We start from the raw sequence: 19877 nt of genomic DNA, 5'->3' as shown, positions 1-19877 counted from the left end.
TTCAAGAGAATCTAGCTGCAGACAACAAGATGGCGCCCTGCCATCATTGGCCCTAACCGTAAATTGACAGCACTGCCCCCAATTTCGGTCATAAATAAAGGCTCTGTCCAAATTCCCACCCTAAGCCCTAACTACTAAAAAACGATATAGTGCGGCACTATGTAGTGTCATGAATTTTAAAAGCAATTCAGACACCATGCTCACTACTACGGCGGATATGATGTCATTGATTTCACAAAATTAAAGTCTAATTAATATGAGCGCTTTGCAACGATTTTTCATCAGTCCTCTGTCTTCTGAAGATAAAAACCTTGATGGTTAATTAAAAATGTATATTTAAATAATTTTTTGGGGCAAAAATTGTTCCCACGCAATGCATTAGTGAGCATAGATGCACACTAGCTTTTCGTAGAGACTTCTGGGAGATTTCTAGTACAACAAAATGGCAAACGCCCTATATAGTGCACTATAGAGTCAGCAGTGAAGGAATTCGGACACAACCAGATTTGAATGGCGACACTAACAGATGTTTTTTTTCCTGTTTTAACCAGAGGTGTCTCTGTCAAAACCCCTTTGACATACCGGAACTCCTTATGTAATCAACACGAAAGAGAGTTGACAGCTATACAAATCTGAAGACTTCTGTTAGGATCTATTTCAGATGGAATAGAACGATTACTGTTTTTTCGCCCATTTTAAGCTCATCTTGGACACTAAAACGTTATCTTCAAATGGAGACTACAACAGTTACTGTTTATTCACATTAATATTTTACCTAAAGGTGCTACTAATGTGAAAGATTTTCACTTCTGGATAATGATGTCTGGGCGCCTTCCTGTCTGCAGCCGTGGGTCACCCTTGAAAATGTTGACTCATCTAAACGTCTAGTGGTCTATGGAGGAACTGCAACTAATTTCCCTCAGAGTGTCAACTTCTTGGCTACAAATGAGATGTACAAATAAATAACAACAGACAACATTTTTCATTTTAATGTACAGTAAACTGTCAAAAACCTTAATAATATGAAGCTCTTTTTAATAGAAATGAAAAACATGAAAGTTCTTTTTTTTTTGTAATGAAAGTCAACAGTACTCCTGCAGCTAAAATACATCTCTATTTATTGCCTTTTTTACCTTTAAAAAATAACTAACAGCATTTGTCTTTAAATAGTTCTGGACACAAGTTGGAAGTGAATCTTTTACAAAAGTTGTGCAAAAGTTTCTTTACTTGACTAAATGTCTCTTCCAAATCCACAGAAATTTTAAAGTTCTCTACTAAAAGCCTGTTGTTTTGTAATTTATATTTTTAAGAGTAAATACCCACAATCCAACGCAACATTTTAAACTTGTTGGTCACAGGTAAATTTAGGATGAATCTCTAGAAATGCTCACCTCTACATGATGGATTTTCTGTTTTGTGCCTCACCTTGCCTTCTTCTTTTTTCCGAATTAAATTTAAAACAAATTGAGAAATTACATAAACTCTGCACTTTATAAGCTGTCATCATTTTCTTATTTCCGTCTGTGTTTCAACAGCTCCCTCCACGCCAAAGTCCTGCTGGATTTCAACTTCAGTTCTTCTTCTCTGAACTCAGACCCTTCGGAATTTATGTTGATGTTTCAGAACCCCGGTTCCGTGCCCGTGGACTGGTATGTAAACAACAGAACCGGTAAGACCAAACAAGTTTGCTCTTATCAAGGACTCAATTTGTCTCCCAATCATCAGGGCGTTCTTGTTACCGGAGAACCATCAGATTGAGCTGGACTGCTGGACAGACGGAGCAGAATTCAGCAACGTGGAGCTGCATGAAGAGGTGGATTTCCTTACATACTAGTTTGAGTCATCAATGAACTTTATTAATAAAATATAAATCTTACAGTCGGAGGAAAATCCGTTCAGCATTTCTCCATGTTCTGGAACTTTGCTCCCTGGCCAGCAGAGGGCAGTATGCTTCAGCTACAGGTCAGCAAGCTTTGCAAAAATCCCCAAATGAATAGAAAAGGGAACAAGAAACCCTGAAAACTTTTCCTCCACAGACACGACCTCAGTGGATCACACTGGCTGCCCGTCGTCTTCAGACTCTCCCATGGCAGAGAGATGTGGGTGAGGCGGACACAGCAGCTCAGCTGACAGCAGCGTTGAACAGAAGAGGGTTTTGTCAGTCCTTTCTGTGCTTAAAACACATCTCTGACGTTTTTCAGCTGAACTTTCGAGGGGTGACAGCAAGTTTAGATCAACCATGTCTGCACTTTGCATCTAGTCAACATGTCTTCACCTCAGTGGCTATCGGAGACTGCAGTCCTCCAATACAGGTGTGTGTGTGGAAAAAATGAATCTACCAGTTACTAATGTGGTCTGAATTTACTCAGTAATAAAATATACTGAAATGTAATATTTTTTACATAACCTATTATGAAAAAGTTAGGATTTTTTTCTTTATCAGTCGAATTTTAATTTTTGTTTTGTTTTTTCCTTTTGTTTTCCTGGACAGATGTATGAAATACACAACAGTGGGGCGGTGAGCGGCCGTTATGAGGTGGATTCAGCTGCGCTGCTGCAGCTTCAGGAGGACAACTTCAACCACCCCGTGCTGCGCTGCCTCAACCCCCGTGGAAAAGTTCGGCCTGGGGGGTCGGCTGTGCTCGAATGGATCTTCTCTCCACTGGAGGCTAAAGTGTACCACGTAAATCCAGCGTTTCACCTCTTTTTCTCTGGCTTTGTCACTGTTCTGCCTCTTCACAGTCTTGGACCGCAAGGACCGGCCATTTTGTTTCATTTCTTCTTTCTTTCTTTCACCCCTGCCACATACTCAAAAACTCACCCAAAATGTGCACGCACCTAGTACCGGCTGAAAATTTGCCGCACAATGAGACCCCCTGACATCACAGTGGGAAAAACCATAAAAAAAAATCCACTTAAGAAACCAAAACAAATGTGTTGAGGAAATCCAAAGGATGTTTTGAAAATATTATGGGATGGCCACTGGACATTCAGCTTGGTTTGTTTTGTGGCAGTTTTCACTTTCTCCAATAATTTGGGAAAACGTTTGTTTCAGCGATCTTCACGAAGTGTCACACACGCGCCTATAGTTTAAGTCTGCAAGCACACCCAAACTTTTGTTGACCTTTGACCTTGGGAAAAGGGTGCGATCTTGAATTTTACCCCAAAATAATCACCTTTTGTACATTCTACAAATTTAAACTCCTCCTAGGGATTGCAATCTAACGCCCCCTAGATTTTGAACAGTGTTCACTTGGCGAGCTCACAAAAGTGGCGTTCCCTTGTTATCCGCCAGAAGAATGTGAAAATGAATTGTTGGCTCAAGGTGAATGCAATAATATGACATACAGTATGAATATATTAGGAATGCTGGCGTGGTTAACAGACATCTGCTGTCAAGGAAATCCAAAAGTTTATTTTTGCCAATTCTTCTGAAACTTAGATCTGTCCTGCATCCTCAGCGACCAAAACATGAAATAGTTGCTACGGAGATAAAAACATCAGAAAAGCAGCCATTTTGAAAAAGTGTTGTTGTTTTTTAATGTATTTGTCACGTGCTGCTCTGACCAGGATGACAGAGGCAGAGTGGGAGAGTAAAGGGTGTGCAGCCGCTCAGCCAGTGGAGGCGGGTCAAAGGGGTGCAGCGAGGGCGGCGGTGGATATGTGGGCTTTACAACGCCGCTCACCGCCGTTTTAATTGAATTTATTACGAATTTGTTTTTATCAGTCACTGTCAGACCTGCTGGTAAATAAATCACTTCAACAGAAGCTGGAAAGTAAGAATCAAAGGAACCACAGACTTTCAGAAAAGAATGTCAGAGCAACAGTCAAACATGGTGGTGGTATGATGATGGTGTGGGATTTAGATGTTTTTCATAAACGCGAACAGGTTGGTTCAGCAGAACTATTATGCAGATGCTTTAGAGAACTCACATTTCATTTAGTCCTCAAGGTGAAACTTCTCTTTCACAGAGGGTGGATGCACCTTGTGCTCCTGTTCTATCAGTTTTTTTGCTTTTAAGGCTGTTTTTTTAGCTCTCTAAATTACGATACCATTAATAAAATAGTCTAAATCTTAGCAATCAGCTGGCAGTTTTTGTAAGTCTACGTGTTTCGTCTGTTCTTCCCTCTGCTGTATCACCAGATGGACGTTCCCGTCCACATCCAGGACAGCAGCTCCACACTGCTGAGGTTTGAAGGTCGAGGCCTTCAGGCTCTGAAACTGAACCCCTCTGACTCATGGGACTGTGAGGCGACGGTCCGTTCTGTCCAGAGGAGGCCATTTCCTGGACAGGTGAGTGCATTTATGATACACATGACAGACAGGTTAGCATGTCCTACTTTTATTGCGCATCCTCTTCATCAGAGGATCTTCTCTCTGGTTTGTGTTTGCAGGTTTTGTTCCTGTCAGAGGACAGTGTCTCTCTGGGTGACATCCCTGTCTTGGTTCCATCTTCAAGAATCCTTTTCCTGACTAACACGTCCCACACGGACTCTGCCGTCTACACCTGGCTGTTTCCTCAGCAGAGCCTGCAGGTTGGTCACGTCAGGTGCTTCGGTTCAGATTTAGAGCTCAGAATGGTTGTGAAACCATGCAGACCTGCTCTGCCTGCGCTGACAGATCAGTCCAGAAAGGGGCCGGGTTCGTCCAGGAGGATGTGACCTGTGCGTCCTCACCTTCACTCCCTCCGACTACCCCACCGTTTATCAGCTGGACCTCGTCTGTCAGGTACCGGCATTCTGTCGTGTGTTTCTGCGGTTCAGCAGCCTGTTTGTTAGTCGTGTCGGCCTCTGCGTTTACAGGTCACTCCAGAGGCCGAGCTCACTGGATATCACAAAGCTCTGGACCTCTGGGAGGAAGAGAAGAAACGACAGCTGGAAGAGTTTATGATCACAGACCCAAACGTCTTTGAGAGGCTAATCCTCCTGATAGAAAAGGTCCGACTCCACCGACAGTTGAGGTTCTAACACCGTCTCTGCATTCATGACTTAATTTTTTTTCCTTCAGGAGCCTAGAGGACTTCCAAGAGGGATCAGAAAAGGCAAAGTAAGTTTAGGTATCACAATTAAATCAAAATTAGTCTTAAATAGAAAAACTTAAATCTTTTTTAACACCCCTCCCCCCCAGACACTTCCTCCTATTTGTCCCACTGAAAGCAGCAAGACCGCCGACTCTTTATGCACCAAACAAAGCAGAGCTGAGCGAAGAAAAAAAGTTCGAATATGGAGGCGCCCTGAACCCCCTCGACCTGCTCTGCTGCACCTAAACGTGGCAGCGCAGTCCCACGCTCCTCAGGTGTACCGCACACACCTTCCTGAGCAGTTCAGGAAACACTGCAGGTGAGCCACAGGTCACAGGTTCTGCCATGTCTGCTGTGACGAGCAAACCGAGGAAAGATGTATCCTCTTTTCTCCAGATACCTTCACCTGATGGACACTGAGCGTACTGCGAGCACACCTCCCCCTGCTGGGCAGCCAGCATCACTGCATGGTCCTGGCACAGACGTCATGATGGACATCTTGAGCTCTCTGCTGAGGTAACTGTCCAAAAGGAACAGAGGAACAACTTTGGAAACATTCACATTCAATGCAGGGAGACTATAGAAATCCATAACTATCAGCATCATTCCATCAGATGGGCATTTAAAAAAAACCTACAGAGCCCATGACATTTACAAACAAAGAAACCCTTAAATTAATAATTTGTCACCATGTGTTACTATTGTGCGCACTAATTAGTATTTTTTGTGCATAGATGAGTATTTTGTAAACACAAGTTAAATTAGCTTATTGTGTACTTAATTTTGCATCTTGTTCACCATAATTTGTATTTTATTCTTACAAATTATCATTTTTACACACAATTTAGTATTTTCAAAACACAAATTAGTTTATTGTTTGTATAATTTAGCATTTTTTTCACAAAGATTAGTATTTTGTTCACACAAACTAGCATTTTGTATGCCGGTACACAAATTTGCGGCTTTGTAAACGCAACTTATTTATTGTGTGCACAATTTAGTATTTTGTTTTTTAGCATCTTGTAATTTGTATTTTATTCTCACAAATTAACATTTTGTACACACAAATTAGTTTATTGTGTACAAAATTAAGCATTAAGCAGGAGGAATTGAATGTAATACTAATTTGTTTCCAAAAAGCTTTAACTTTATGCACAAAATACTCATTTCAGATCACTGGTGCCGGGAGGATTTTCAACACTTTTTTGTTAGTTATGGTTGTAGAAGTGTATAAAATGTCTTTTTTTATTGGTTCAGATTCCTGCTTGCCGTGCAGGTTTGTGTGAGTCATCATCAGAGTGTGGAATAAGTGTTTCTTTCAGTTCTGAGTTTACGTTCCGTCTTCATAAAATACTTTTGTGATAAAACTCTGCAGATTTACCAGCTCAGCAGACCATTCATTTTACATTTAGCAACAAATAATTAAAATGTAGTTCATAAAATTCTGCAAAAAACATTCTTTAAAAATAAAAATTTCTGCTTCTTTTTCATTTTCAGGGACATTCTTGAGGATTCCGTCTTTCTTCAGTCTTTAAGGACTTTGGCCTCCAAGCCGCTGGTTTACCACCCAGCAGAAACGTCCTCCTGTTCCCCCACACCAACCCCCCTTCTTCCTGCGTCTGCATGCGGGGGGGGCACTGCAAGACCGGCACAGACTTCCCCCTCCGAGCGCGTGCCGGTTCACGCAGCTGAAGCCATATTAAGGAACACCCTCCAGAACCTGATGATGGCCGCCGTCAAAGGAGAGCTGGTCATCACAGCCCCCCCCAGGGGCGTTTTCCTGCCACCCCCCTCGATGAGGTAAATGTGAGCTCAACCAGAGCGAATGAAGTCGATGCCGAAGCTCTGAAGCTGCTCTGCTCCCATAGAAACCGACTCAGGACCAGAGACAGAAGACAGGTGGATGAGTGAAGACTTCATGCTGCAGCTCTGCCTCCATCCCTTCTCCTGCTGTCTCTCCATCAGCAGTTTCCAGTGATTCACAGATCTGTGTGTGTTCAATAAAAGCATATTTCATATCATCTGCATCTTAAGTGTAACTTCATCTGAATCTCATTAACGTTTAAACTGAAATATAATCTGAACACATAAATTCTCACATTTGGAGTCAATATTCCTCAGATTCCTCCTTATTTCCTGTAGTTTTGTTTAAGGAATAGCATTTAAAATTGTAGGATCTTGCTAATTAAATGATGAAATCTTATCTTTATAAGGGTGGGAACAGTCTTATATACTTTGCATACTTTTTATGCATTCACATTTTTTTTAATTCAAAGTAAGACTTCTGTAAAGCAGACAATAAAGATTCTCATTCAAAGGAAATACTTAAAAATATTTCCACAGAAAATTTCCTGAACCAAAAGAGGAAATGGTGAAACTGGGATGGGGGAGCAGGGAGGAAAATCTGTTTGCCAGATCAAATGAAGGAAAAGTTTACAGATTTATCTTTCAGAGTTAGTCAGTCGTCTCTCTCTCTCTCTCGTCTCCAACCGGTCCAGAACGCTGCTGCTGGTGTTCTGGTCGGAGAACTTCAGAGGGAACATTTCACCCAATTCTTGCCTCCCTGTCCTGACTGCCTGTGGATTGTAGACTTCACTTGAGAGGTCTTTTATCTGTTTTAGATGGCCACACCTCTCTGCGCTTTTCCTTCTGACACCCCAACCCGGTGCCTCGGGTCAGCTGATCAGGTTCTGCTGGAGGTTCAGAGGGCCAAAAGGGAAACTCAGGGAGGAACGAGCGTTTTCAGTCTGAGCACCGCAGCTGTGGAACGCATTACCAATAAGCATTCAGTCTATGTAACCCTTGTGCTATCCTGGGCACTTTACCATTGGGAGTTGGGTCATCTAGACCCACTAGACAGTGCTCTGAACCTTTTTTCTTCAATGATTTGTGATCTTCACTGGTGTCCATGGATTACATGAAATCTTTCCACCTTTATCCACCTTTGTCATGGTAGGGAGAACACGTCAATGTAAGGGGGGGGGGGGTCATCTAAGATAGCACAAGGGTTAACTGAACAAAAAGGTCTTTTTACAGCCTGGTTTGTGACCCAGTTTTATTTGATCTTACTTTAGCTTTTAGCAGTGTTAATATTTTGCTGTCATTGACTTTGTCATTGTTTTGGTTGTTGTTGACTGAGTTTCTGTGTTTTTTTATGTTTGACTGCAGTCATGTTGTTGGTAAAATTGATTTGATTTATTTATTTATTTCAAGCATTGTACTCAAAGCAATTAAGAATTTACACATATTTATCAAACTCATTACAGAAATGTTGAAATGCATAGACTAAAAAGACAGAAAATAAAACAAAACAAAAACGTCACTTAAATCACATTTGCTTAATTAAATACAGTGATCATTAACTAAAGTCAAGTAGAGCTTGATTTATTGCTTGAAAAGGAGCTGGAAGGAGCGAGTTTATATAATCCCACCCCAACTGAGTTCATTCATTTGATAGTTTTACATTAATTTTTGTAATCCAGTCAAATTCCAGTCAATCTAAATAAATATTGTTTTCCATTTTTCCCGGTCATGTTCTCATTCCAGAGAGGTGGAGAGATGGATCTGTGTCGACGGCTCCATAACCTTCTGGTCTGCCACCTGCAACATTTCATATTTTAGTTTCAAATTCACACATTAGATTCTTAGATTAGATTAGAATCAGATTACAAGCAAGAAAAAAATCAACAAAAAATGTCAGAGAATCTTTAAATGTGTCAGTCTGGATCTTTGCAAAGAGTTGAATTCTTCTGGGCAAATTAACTGAATAAAGGAAACGTAAAACAAAAATGAAAATCCTTAAAAGGATTAAAAGAAGGAAGTATACTTAAGATGACCTTTTGAATATCTGGCAATGCTAAAGAAAACTTTGTTGTTAGAACGATGACAGTGCTGTGTCTCATTGGATGCATTTTTGATCAAACTATTTGTGTTTAGTTTGTTAAACAGATTTAATGTAGTTTTAGTTTGGTTTTCTGATCCTCACCTGGATTCATGAACACACCTGGTTTAATTTGTGACAATCAGCTGCGTCTTGCTTCTGACGACACCTTCAGTCTATTTCAGCTCCTGGTTTCAGAGGCTGCTGTTTGTCACTTCGGGGTTTCCTGTGTTGTTAAGTTAAAACTTGATGATGTTTGAATGCTGTACTTCTTTTTTTCATTTCAGAGAATTCTTGCTCTAAGGTTCAAAATCAATATTTAGGATTAAATGAACATCTTTATTTAGTTGCCCAAAAAATAAATAGGCTTTAAGCAAAGGAGAGGAAACAATAGTAATAGTTTGTAATCTTATGAATAAGTTTTTGATGTATAAACTGCAGCTGTGACAAAGTTAAATTGCTTTAGAATCTAAAGTACCTTTTATGTTTTAACAATGCAAATACAGGAAAATGTTTAATTTGATAATTAAGAAAAAGTTTCCAGTTTGAATTTTCTTTTTATTAGTTCTTGGTTGTACTAGGAAATGGTTTGCAACTTTCAGTTTTTTTTTATTTTGTTGTTGGATCCACTAGATGGCAATAAAGCCATATAAAATGAAAACAGAGGTGGTGTTAAAGTCAAAGCTGCTTCATTTAATGTTGAGCTCGACTTTACTTGAATGGAAACAGAAGCAGCTGTGAAAAGCAGTTCAGCGTCTGCAGTTTCTGAGGCAAATCCTAGTTGTCTTTCTCAAAACTCAGGAACCTCCTGCTTGAGGTGTGGTGATGGAGTTTGTGTGAGTGCATGGACGTGTGTGTGTGTGTTATCTGAATGGAGTTGTGTCTGCAACAAACAAGCCTTTGGTTCCACACTAATGTAAGCAGACATTGCGCTGCGCCTTGGACTACAGCTGTTGGTCTACAGTAGAACAGTAAAACCTCTGAAATCACTGAGCACTCACCCTCTGACAACGATGGGACCAGAACCAGAATTTGCTCTCCCTCTTCACCCTGGTAACCAACCTTCTCACCTGTTACTGCACTCTCCTGTTTACACAGCTTCCAAATGTTTGGATTTGAACTCGTTCAAGCTCTACTTCCATTAGGATTGTTTCACAATACATTTGTGTCGTAAACACAGCCAGTGGGGTTGTGGTTCGTGCTGACATAGCGACACAGCGAGAAGGCCATGGTTCAAATCCCTAGCAATGTCCCATATTTGATTGGTGACTTTAATTCGTCCTTTGGGTTTCTTTATCTCTTCTGGTTTAAGTAAAAATGTACTATTTCTATTTATAACACCCCTTGTGGGCCGCCCTTTTTTCCCCGGGGTTCCCCCCTGCTGGGCGGGGGCGGCGGGCCCCTGCCTTGCTCCTCCCTGGACCAACCGTGGGCCGGGTGGGTGGCTGCCTGGAGTGCGGAGCGGGTCTCCCTTGGGGGGTCCTGGCTCGTACCTGGGGTCGGGGCGGGGGGATGCCCGGAACTCCTGGGTGGTGGTGGGGTGCTCGTCTGGGGCTGTGGGCGTCCCTCTCCGGTGGGGCCCTGCGTTGGGCTCTTCCGGCGCGGCGGGGGGCTGCTTTCCTGGCTGGGCTGGGGCGGCGCTCTCTTTCCCTCTGCGCCTCCCTGCTCTCTGGCTCTGGGGGCCTCGCGGCGGTCCTGCTTGCCCTGGCCTGGGTGGCGGTCTTGGTCGCCCGGGGGGCGGTTGTTCCCTGCCTGTTCCCGTGTGGCGTTGGGGGGATTCCGGCTGCCGCTGCTGCTGCGGCGGGGGTCTGGGTGTGGGGGTGGCTGGGCGCTCCTCCTCCTTCTTTTCACATTCCACCATCCATTTTAGAAGAACATAAACACTCACCTGAGCACAGGTGTTAGCTCACCTTTGCACTAATAGTTTGCATGATTGAATGAATGAAAGATTTCACACTAGTTGGTTTAAAGGCATAGGTATGCGTTCGTGAACACTATCTGTTTTGTGTACATGTTGACATGTGAACATTTTTGCAGCTAGCAGGTGTGTTGATAACATTTGAGTGTGTGTGAACAGGCCCCGCCCTTTTTGTACTACATTTGAACCGCACCGTGGTGATAAACAACCAGTAAACCTGTCTGCTCTATGCTGCTTCATGGTCTTACCCCCCTTCCCCTCCTATTATCACCCTCCTACCCCCCCCCTCTCTTTAACGTCCCTCTCTCTTCTTCCCCTCTTTCCTTTTCCGTCCGATCCAACACCAAAGATTTTCAAACATGATTGAAATAATAAAGTTTGGCCTCAAATACAAAAGGAGTTTATTCAGACATACCTTTGGTTTGTCTGAAGATGAATAACCCCTGTTGTTAAAATAAAATATGTCCAACACAAGAGGCCCTCAGCTCTCATCTGTTTGCCTAGCTGTTGGACAGGACAAGTTAAAAAAAAAAAAAAAAAATGTACTATTTCTTTGTAAGCTCACAGCGATAGGGTCATAGTTTGAGTCTAAGCCATATGACCAAAGACTAAAAAAGAAATGGTGTTCACACATGATCAGCAGGGAGGGGCTTCTTCTTCTTTTTCTACCTTTTGCTAGCGCATGTCCACCATCAACAGTTGGAAGAGGCTTGGTGCGAAATCTTGCGAATTTTCAGACAGTTGCAACTTCCCTGACTTTTACTAAAACCAATGAAAAGCATCAGATTCAGATCCACTACTGTGAAATCAGTGTGCTGCAGGGATCGTCTTTGGCCCTGAATCAATCATTGTGTTTCCATGACACACAATCATGGCCAAAAGTTTTGTGAGTGAAGGACACAAATAATAATATATGCAAATTGCGATTATAAACACTTAAGCAGCAACTTTTTAAATTTCCAATGTTTATGTAATTCTCAAAACTTTTGGCCACAACGACAGTATATGCACAAAACATTATCGAAAAAACATGATTTTGTAATCACACTGATTACATTAAATCCTAATGATGCAGATAAACACAAACCAAGTCACGCGCTAAGTCTTTCAGAAACATGGCGACGAATGTGAACAATACTAGGATTGACAGCAGACACATTCACATTTCTTCCACGGCACTAGTGCTCATCATTGTCTATCAAAGGAGACGTCCGCGCCCCTCCCTACGGATGAAGTTGTTTTGGGAAAATGGTGGTTGGTGATTTTCCAGAGGAGCTGTGGATCCAACAATTCCACATGACATGCTCAACTTTTGATGATCTGTGTGACGCTGTGGGACTTCTTGTGGCGCCCGCTGTGCAGCGCCAAGGCAGCCAGTTCCTAGCAAGAAGCGCATCGCCATCCGGTTGTTGATCAGGTGACTCGTAAAGCGTTTCCATTGCAGTTTAGCGAAATACGTCAATTTCGATACGCCTCACATACCACCACCTCTAAGCAAAAACTATTTTTTCTATCATGAGAGTTTTTTTGAAATTGTTGTGTTTTTATCAGGTGAATTTATTATTGGAAGTACAATTTGCGCCGCTTTATAGTCAATGGAAACGCAGCCACTGTTGTGATCCATGTTATTGTTTCCAAAAATCAAAGTAAACACAGCAACAACTGAGCCAAGAAGAAGTCCAATCTGGTCTTGGTTATTTATGCTTCAGTCTGTATCAGATTGCACAAGCTCAATCTTAATAAGGCTTATCTGTGCAGAAAAACCAAACATCACTTGCAAGAACTTGTGGCTTTCCCTTTGGTCTGTCATTAGCTGAGCATAAAACCCTGGGTCTGGATTATGAAGGGGTTCCTCCCACAATCCTCCACCTAGCAAAAGCTAATAGGCGTAGCCGCTGTCCCACCACACCTGTCCCACTCAGGCACACACATATTCCCTCTCTGACACTGGATTCATCTGGGTGTGAAACGGATTCCTACCGCCTGCCAGAAAGCACCACCTACATCCACCCTCCTTTTCCTCACATTTCTTTTATTCCGTGCCACACATGTGGCCTTTTGTTTCCACAGAACAGTCCACAAAACACATTCCCCGGCGATTAAGATAAAAAATGATTAGAAATCCCATTGGGACTAATATTTTATTTGACAGCTTGAATTAGATCTAAATCAGAAACACATGAAGGCCCTAACCTTTTTAAAACAAACCACAGTCATCGCTGGAATCCCCAGGAGAAAGGCATGTTCATGAAATTCCTTCATAACTGGTACACACACACACACACACACACACACACACACACACACAGACAGGGTGTGAGAGAGGTTGTAGGATAAAATATTAACACTTCTGGCTACCACATGATTTTACATGTCCAGAAAGAGAAAGTCTGGATGTTAAGAAACCCAGTTATGCAAAATAATCCTGTTACAGCAAGTAACGAAAGGAAAGGCTGCTCGTTCAGGAAGAAGAAGCTCTTTTAGAGGGTTTTGTCTCTGCTAAACTGTCTCCCCTTTGACCCACTGGCTCGTCATTTAGATCTTATGCTATTATTTAACGTATTCAGGTTTTTTTTGCATCTCGTCCTCTACCCAACAAAGAAATGATGCTGATAAAACTCCAAGTCGAACCTGTAAACCCGGGTTTCTTTTTGTGTCATCATAAGTTCATAATAGATTTTCTGCTCTAGAAAACAAAACCAGAGAAAGCCAAACGTCTGTTTAATTGATCCAACCCGAGATGCTTTGCTGCCTGATTTTTCGAAACAAAATATGCGTATGTACCAAAGTTATCAAAAGGGATTTGTTTGATTTAAGGGGTCATTTGAAATGTCCAAGGACCTAAAACGGCAGAAATATTCCTGAAAAGAAGACCAAAAGTGTGAGGCTCAGGTTTTCGCTCAGTTTGTTTGATCTTTTGCCTCATTTTTAGGTTTTCTTTTATGTTTATTTTATGTTAATCATCATACATTGTATCAGAACATGAACGTTTTCTACAAAGCTCTTGGGATTGTTGACTATAATGTGTTTTCTTTTCACCTGAAATCTTTCATTACCAAATATCTATCACCTCTTCAACAAACAGTCTGCAAATATTTGAAATTGTGTATAACTATTTATTTTTATAATTAACTATGCATTAATTAATGGAGAAGTCCAATCTGTCATAATTTTCCGTGGAGTCAAAAGATGCCAGACCTAATGAGTTTTGTTCTCAAGTAGACTCGTGTTTAGCTTTTTTTTTGCATCAACATGTTGCAATTTGAGTTGCAGTTTTTATTCTAATACCTACCTTTCTTATTTAAATAATATACCTGTTGCCCATCTCACTCATAGCTATATGCTGCTTCTTGGCCAGCACACTTGAGAAAGAGATTTTTGAATTTGTGGGGTTTATTACGTTATAAAGAGGCTAAACAAATAAAATAAAAGGCCCCGAATGTGAAAACAAAATAAAATCCAAATTGCTACAAAACATTGAATGTCGTTCACGGAGAAACGCTGAGCCAGCGCAAAACCACAGTGTCACATCTGAGAAACCAAAACACCACAAAACCCATTGTCAAGCATGGCGGTGGTGGGGTGATGGTTTGGGCTGGTTTTGAACTCAGCAGACTAGAGAACCTCAGCATTCCTAAATAAATCACAAACTTCTCTGTACGTCAGAGTTTTATGGAGTCAAACGTGGAATGCTACCCAGCAGGGTCTACACCTAAGTCGTGCAGTGCGGTAGCAGCAAATATACCCTGGTTGAAAGTGGAGCATGAGGCTTGACCCGCAGCAGAACAATAAACAGAATAAAGCCAAAGAGCTGATGCATGCTCCTGCAGGTGAGACTGAGTCCTGACTGTTTTCCAACCCCAGAACTGTTTTTGAACCAAGCAGCATTTTAATCACGGTCCCAGCAGGTGTGAAGTGTGCAGCAGGACCTTAAGAGAAACAAATGAAGCTTCATTGCTAGAAGAATGATGTGAGATGATAACATCATGCACAAAGTCCCTGCTTCAAGTTGTCCTGGTAAAGGTGGATCTAAAAACGGTTACATTCTGGGAGTATTTTGACAAAATTCAGAGTTGTGTCTTTGTTGATGCATTTATTGGACATCAAATCAAGTTCAAGTGAATTTCTGCTTGTGAACAAAATTTCTAAATAAATGGACCTCCATACCTTTGTAAAACCTACTCACCAATCTACCCCACAGAATTTTGCAAAGTTGTTTTTTTCCTCCACAAACAAAAAATATTTTGCAGAGTGAAGCTTAGTTTACAGGTTTGATGTTAAAAAATGCGCTGCTTGCAGCTCTCAGTGAGGCTCCCATATCTATCAGGGCGTTCTCCCTTGCAGCACTGACCTAAGTCTCCACAGATGTATTATAAACGCTGGAGGGACAGGTCACATATCTCCACCCTGAGCTATGTGATTAAGATGAAACAGTGGGGGAGTAAACAAGTCGGATGACTCCAGCGCAGAGAAAGAGGAAAAGCTGAAAGAAAGCGTCTGATTTTGGCTGGGGAGCGCCATGGCTGCTCCTGTGTTGGCCAGCATCTAAACAGCTGGGGTCCTGTTGTCCCCATTAACCATGAGCGCCTCCAAAAGTCTTTTTTGGAATAACTGCAACAACTGCTCGGTGCAACACAGCATTGGACTCCCCAGATGAAAGACCAGAGCTGCTCGGTTTTGCTGGGGCCGCGAATGGAACCGCTCACGCTAAAGATTTCCAGCATCATGTACAATATAAATCTACTGTATGCACGATGATGGCCATCTGGTTAAAGGCTGTGCAGCGTCTCCTCCCAGCAGGCAGCTAAAGCTGAGCCAAGACCCCAGGCCCAACACCCTGCCGGACTTTGAAATCAGATCTTTATTGTCCATAAAGCCTCAGCCAAGTATGAGGAATCAACCCTCCCTAACAAAACACACTCGTCCAGAAGAGAAGGACCGAAAGACTGAGAAACTCCAGAGGAGGAGGAGGAGGAGGAGGAGGAGGAGGAGTGCAAGGTAAAGTGTGGCAAAGATGTCATCCACAGCAGGACTTTCTGAATTGATCACACCTGCAGCCAGATCTGGTATCCACACCTCGCTCTGCACAGTTTGAAGCTTTTGCCCTGAAAACACAACGACACAACAACACTCAGCAATGTGTGAGGCTGAAAAGAGGGAACAAGCCAAAAGAAAACAAACAATGCAAGTTTGATACAAAATATTGGGGGGGCAGAGGAAAGGCAGAAGTTTATATCCAGACTGATTTATTCACTGCTTTGTTCTTTTTTAGGAGTAAAGAAAAAGTTAGTAATTTAAGGATAACAAACTCTAAATGAGGCATTGGTACAAATAATTAAACTGATCCAGTGTTGGACCAATAAAAGTCAATAAAAGGTAATTACTAGTTACCCCAAGCAGTGACCCTAAATGTACACTGGTCCATCTGCGATGCGCCTCATAACCCTTAGTTAGTTTACATTGTCTCCGTTGCTTTTCTGCTCCCCTCTGGCTCGCTGGGGAGTGGTTTGTCCTGCTCGTTTCACTCATCAAAAGATATAATCAATCAGGCCCTGTATCCTCCTTGTAAAATTGATTTTTTGTGTCATAAATGATGTTCCAAAATTAAACTTTTGTCCTCCATGGCGAAAATGCACAAAGGTGTCATCTGCAGTGTAAACATGCGTTATCATGTAGGCATGAACACTGCTTCTTGTCCCGTACATGTCCTGCATGTCCACAGGTAGTTCCACTTGACATCTGACTACGATTCATTACTAGGTACTCACACCTAGCCGACACTCCAGGTTTACCCACAATGCATTGGCAGACTGATTCTTCGTATGCTTCTTCAGATTCAAGCTGTGGGTCATGTTTTTTTCCTCTCCAAAGCTCATCTGCTTCCAAACGGTGACTTCTGTCCTCAACTGGATCCAGAGTTTTCGTTTTTTTTACTGTGGTCTGTGCAAGAGACTTCATGTGTGGTGAACGAAGCAGACTTTCTGAAGTCCAGACAGAACCAGGACCAGAAGCGCCACTGTCATAGCACCTGGCAAAAGCAGCTGTAGCAGCCCTATTTGTGTTCACATGAAACACAAAGAACAGTTATAACACAGCAGTTAAACAGCAGGAGGAACTGTTAAACCACAGATTCAACGATTGGTATCCTGAAGATGTGATGTGAGCAAACCCCAAAGGATGCTCTTCCAGACCATACCAGATGGAGTCTGCAGCAGAACCGGGATCCAACCCTGCAGCAAAGTCACTTTTAGCAGAATCAAACTCTGAATCTGTTGATGCTAAAGGACCAGAAGCAGACCCTTACTACATCATTAGTGTACGTTGCACAAATAGCTTGACTTTTCAAAGTAAAAGCCCCAGATGGAGTCAGACTAACTTATTGCACATTCTGATACTTTACATTTGGAGTGCTGTCCTTTTCTCCATGAAAAAGCTCCAAACCAGCTCTGTGAGTAAACTCATCCACATTCACCTTTGAAACAACAAGGCTCTTCATGTTTGATCGATTTTGCGCTGTGGGAGCCATGAATCTAAGAATGGTGTACATCTTGAATTAGTATTGAGTTGGATCAAACTAAGCATGCTGTAATTAAAGCACCTGAAAGAAACCTCCAGAAATATGCTTCTGAAAATGTAATCATGTAAAAATATTTCCTTCAGCCCGTGAATTCTCTTCCCTTCATACCGAGTAATCACATTATACCCATAATAACACCAATGAAGGAACCAAATATAGGTCCCAATCAGCTGTTATGCCTTTTTTTTTTGTTTCTGGGATACGTAGAGATCCAGACCAGACCAAGACCAAGACCAGCTTCTGCACACAAATAGTTTTTGATTCTGGTCCTCACAGAGACTTCAAAGATAAATGTTTGGATCCAAAAATGGTTAATCCCCATTTATTGAACACAAAAGCTGGGGAAAAAAATCACACTTTTATTGATTTAGTTTTGGAGCAGGAAACAATTTTTGAATTCAGTCAAGTCCTACCATGCTCTGCTTGAGCAACATGCTTCAATTTTACAAATGTTGGGACCATTTACATGGGAATAAACATGTATTTGTTAGGTTCAAACAACTAATCAGAGAAATATAAATGTCTTCATGTTTTCATGTTTTTTGCAAGGGATCGATCCCTTGTGGTGTGCCCCAGGGATCAATCCTGGGACCCCTTCTGTTCAACCTCTACATGCTGCCACTAGGGCAGTTAATACGCAGTAATAACATATCTTATCACAACTATGCAGATGATACTCAGATCTATGTGTCAATGACAACAGGTGAATATGGGCCGGTGGATTCACTCAGCCACTGCCTCCAACAGATCAGGGCGTGGATGCAGAACAACTTTCCCCAGCTAAACTCAAACAAGACCGAAGTTATTATTTTTGGCCCACAGAAACAAAGAGAAAGTATCAGCAGCTACCTTCATTCTCTGTCTCTTAAACCCTTAAATCAAGTCAGAAATCTAGGGGTAATCATGGACTCTGACCTGAACTTTAACAGCCACATCAAGTCAGTAACATCAGAGGCATTTTATCATCTGAAAAACATTGCCAAAATCAAAAACATAGTGTCAAAGCCAGACCTGGAGATACTCATTTATGCATTTGTCTCCAGTAGGTTAGACTACTGTAACGGCCTGCTCACAGGCCTGTCCAAACGAGCCGTAAAACAGCTTCAGTACATCCAGAATGCTGCTGCTCGAGTCCTGACCAAAACCAGGAAGTATGATCACATTAGTCCTGTGCTCAGGTCTCTGCACTGGCTCCCTGTACCTGAAAGAATAGACTTCAAAGCAGCTCTGCTTGTGTACAAGTCTCTCCATGGCCGCGCACCTGTCACGGTGCCTGGCGGTCTCCTCCCCCCTCCAGCTCTGCCCTGATGTTCCTGATTGCCACCAGCTGTCATCACTCTCCTCATCATCTTCTGTGGATTCAAAAGGAGATCCAACGCCACTACTCGACGCCAGTTTGTTACCCCTTATGGTGACTGTTCTGGTTCTAGCCTCGTTACAGCTTTGTTCCAAGTCTCTGGCTCTGACTCTGACTAATTCTTTGTTCCTTGTCTCAGGATCCTATCGCTCACGAGTGACGGCAGCACGGACCTTCCATTCTACGCCTCAGGAGAACGGAAACCCTCGGCAACCGCTAACCGCTTCAAGACCCTCCAGCCACGCCACAGCCACGTCTAATCGGGACACTCTTCAAACCAGCCATCTTCACATCTGGAGAAAACAATAAATCCTTTCTCATCATCCACTTACCTGTCTTCCTTCTGGGTTGCAGCATCTGGGTTCCTCACCCTTGTGAAATCATGACAGCACCAAAGTACATCTCTGACATGTTAGTGCCATATGAACCATCTCGTACTCTGAGGACCTCAGGGGCCGGCCTCCTGTTGATTCCCAGAGTCAGAACTAAACAAGGGGAATCAGCGTTTCAATATTCTGCAGCTAAAATCTGGAACAGCCTCCCTGAAGGCGTAAGACAGGCCTCTTCTGTGTTCATGTTCAAATCTAGACTTAAAACATTTCTGTTTAGCCGTGTATATGACTGAAAGGTCCTATCTGCACTTTTCTTTCCTTTCCTTCCTTTATTTTTAAATCAATTTTCAGATTTTTTCTTTCCTTTTAAAGTAAATTTTACGTTGATTATTTCTATGACGTATTGTGATTTTAATGCATTTTTCTGTTTTGTGAAGCACCTTGAATTACTTTGTGTACGCATTGTGCTATACAAATAAACTTGCCTTGCCTTCGGCAGATCTGTCCTTGGCCATCGATGTGATAATTAATTTCTGACCTCAAATGCATCACTCACACATTAAGTAATAAGAACTCAGTTCACCGAAAAGCTAAACAGACCCACCGATGTTGTTTATAAGCAAGTTATTACTTTTAGTAGTGGAAAAATTCAAAAGTAAAAACATATTTGAGCCAATTCTGTTGTGTTTTCCAGCACCTAAAAGACCTGAAAGTGCAATGTTGCAATTGACATTGCAATGTCTCAAGCTTAAAGTTGGGACCATGGCAGATTTTCCAGATGGGGTTCAGTCT

The 19877-nt window shown here is 42.1% G+C and overlaps 1 protein-coding gene and 1 long non-coding RNA gene across 8 annotated transcripts in view; both read left to right on the top strand.

Moving 5' to 3' along the window:
- Positions 1–7042, top strand: part of cfap65 (cilia and flagella associated protein 65) — a 20139-nt gene extending 13097 nt beyond the window's left edge. For all 7 annotated transcript variants that reach the window (XM_078940191.1, XM_020713012.2, XM_023951046.2 and 4 more), the window contains 15 exons: positions 1536–1649; positions 1726–1813; positions 1880–1962; positions 2037–2103; positions 2202–2312; positions 2492–2683; positions 4145–4294; positions 4396–4536; positions 4622–4729; positions 4804–4938; positions 5009–5047; positions 5129–5340; positions 5418–5537; positions 6519–6821; positions 6890–7042. In XM_078940191.1, coding sequence (XP_078796317.1) covers positions 1536–1649; positions 1726–1813; positions 1880–1962; positions 2037–2103; positions 2202–2312; positions 2492–2683; positions 4145–4294; positions 4396–4536; positions 4622–4729; positions 4804–4938; positions 5009–5047; positions 5129–5340; positions 5418–5537; positions 6519–6821; positions 6890–6932 — 1906 coding nt within the window. In that variant the 3' untranslated portion in view covers positions 6933–7042. The remainder of the gene's footprint in view (positions 1–1535; positions 1650–1725; positions 1814–1879; positions 1963–2036; positions 2104–2201; positions 2313–2491; positions 2684–4144; positions 4295–4395; positions 4537–4621; positions 4730–4803; positions 4939–5008; positions 5048–5128; positions 5341–5417; positions 5538–6518; positions 6822–6889) is intronic.
- An 11629-nt stretch (positions 7043–18671) lies between these two features.
- LOC144988887 (uncharacterized) lies at positions 18672–19076 on the top strand. Its single transcript, XR_013652951.1, has 2 exons — positions 18672–18807; positions 18893–19076. It is a non-coding gene; the product is annotated as an uncharacterized LOC144988887 (long non-coding RNA).
- The last annotated feature ends 801 nt before the right edge of the window (positions 19077–19877 follow it).

The sequence above is a fragment of the Oryzias latipes genome, chromosome 21 (assembly GCF_053564925.1).
Source record: "Oryzias latipes strain Hd-rR chromosome 21, Olatipes_Hd-rR_3.1".
NCBI lineage: Eukaryota > Metazoa > Chordata > Actinopteri > Beloniformes > Adrianichthyidae > Oryzias > Oryzias latipes.
The sequence above is the reverse complement of the archived record's forward strand: the minus strand, read 5'-3'. Positions and strand labels throughout refer to the sequence as shown.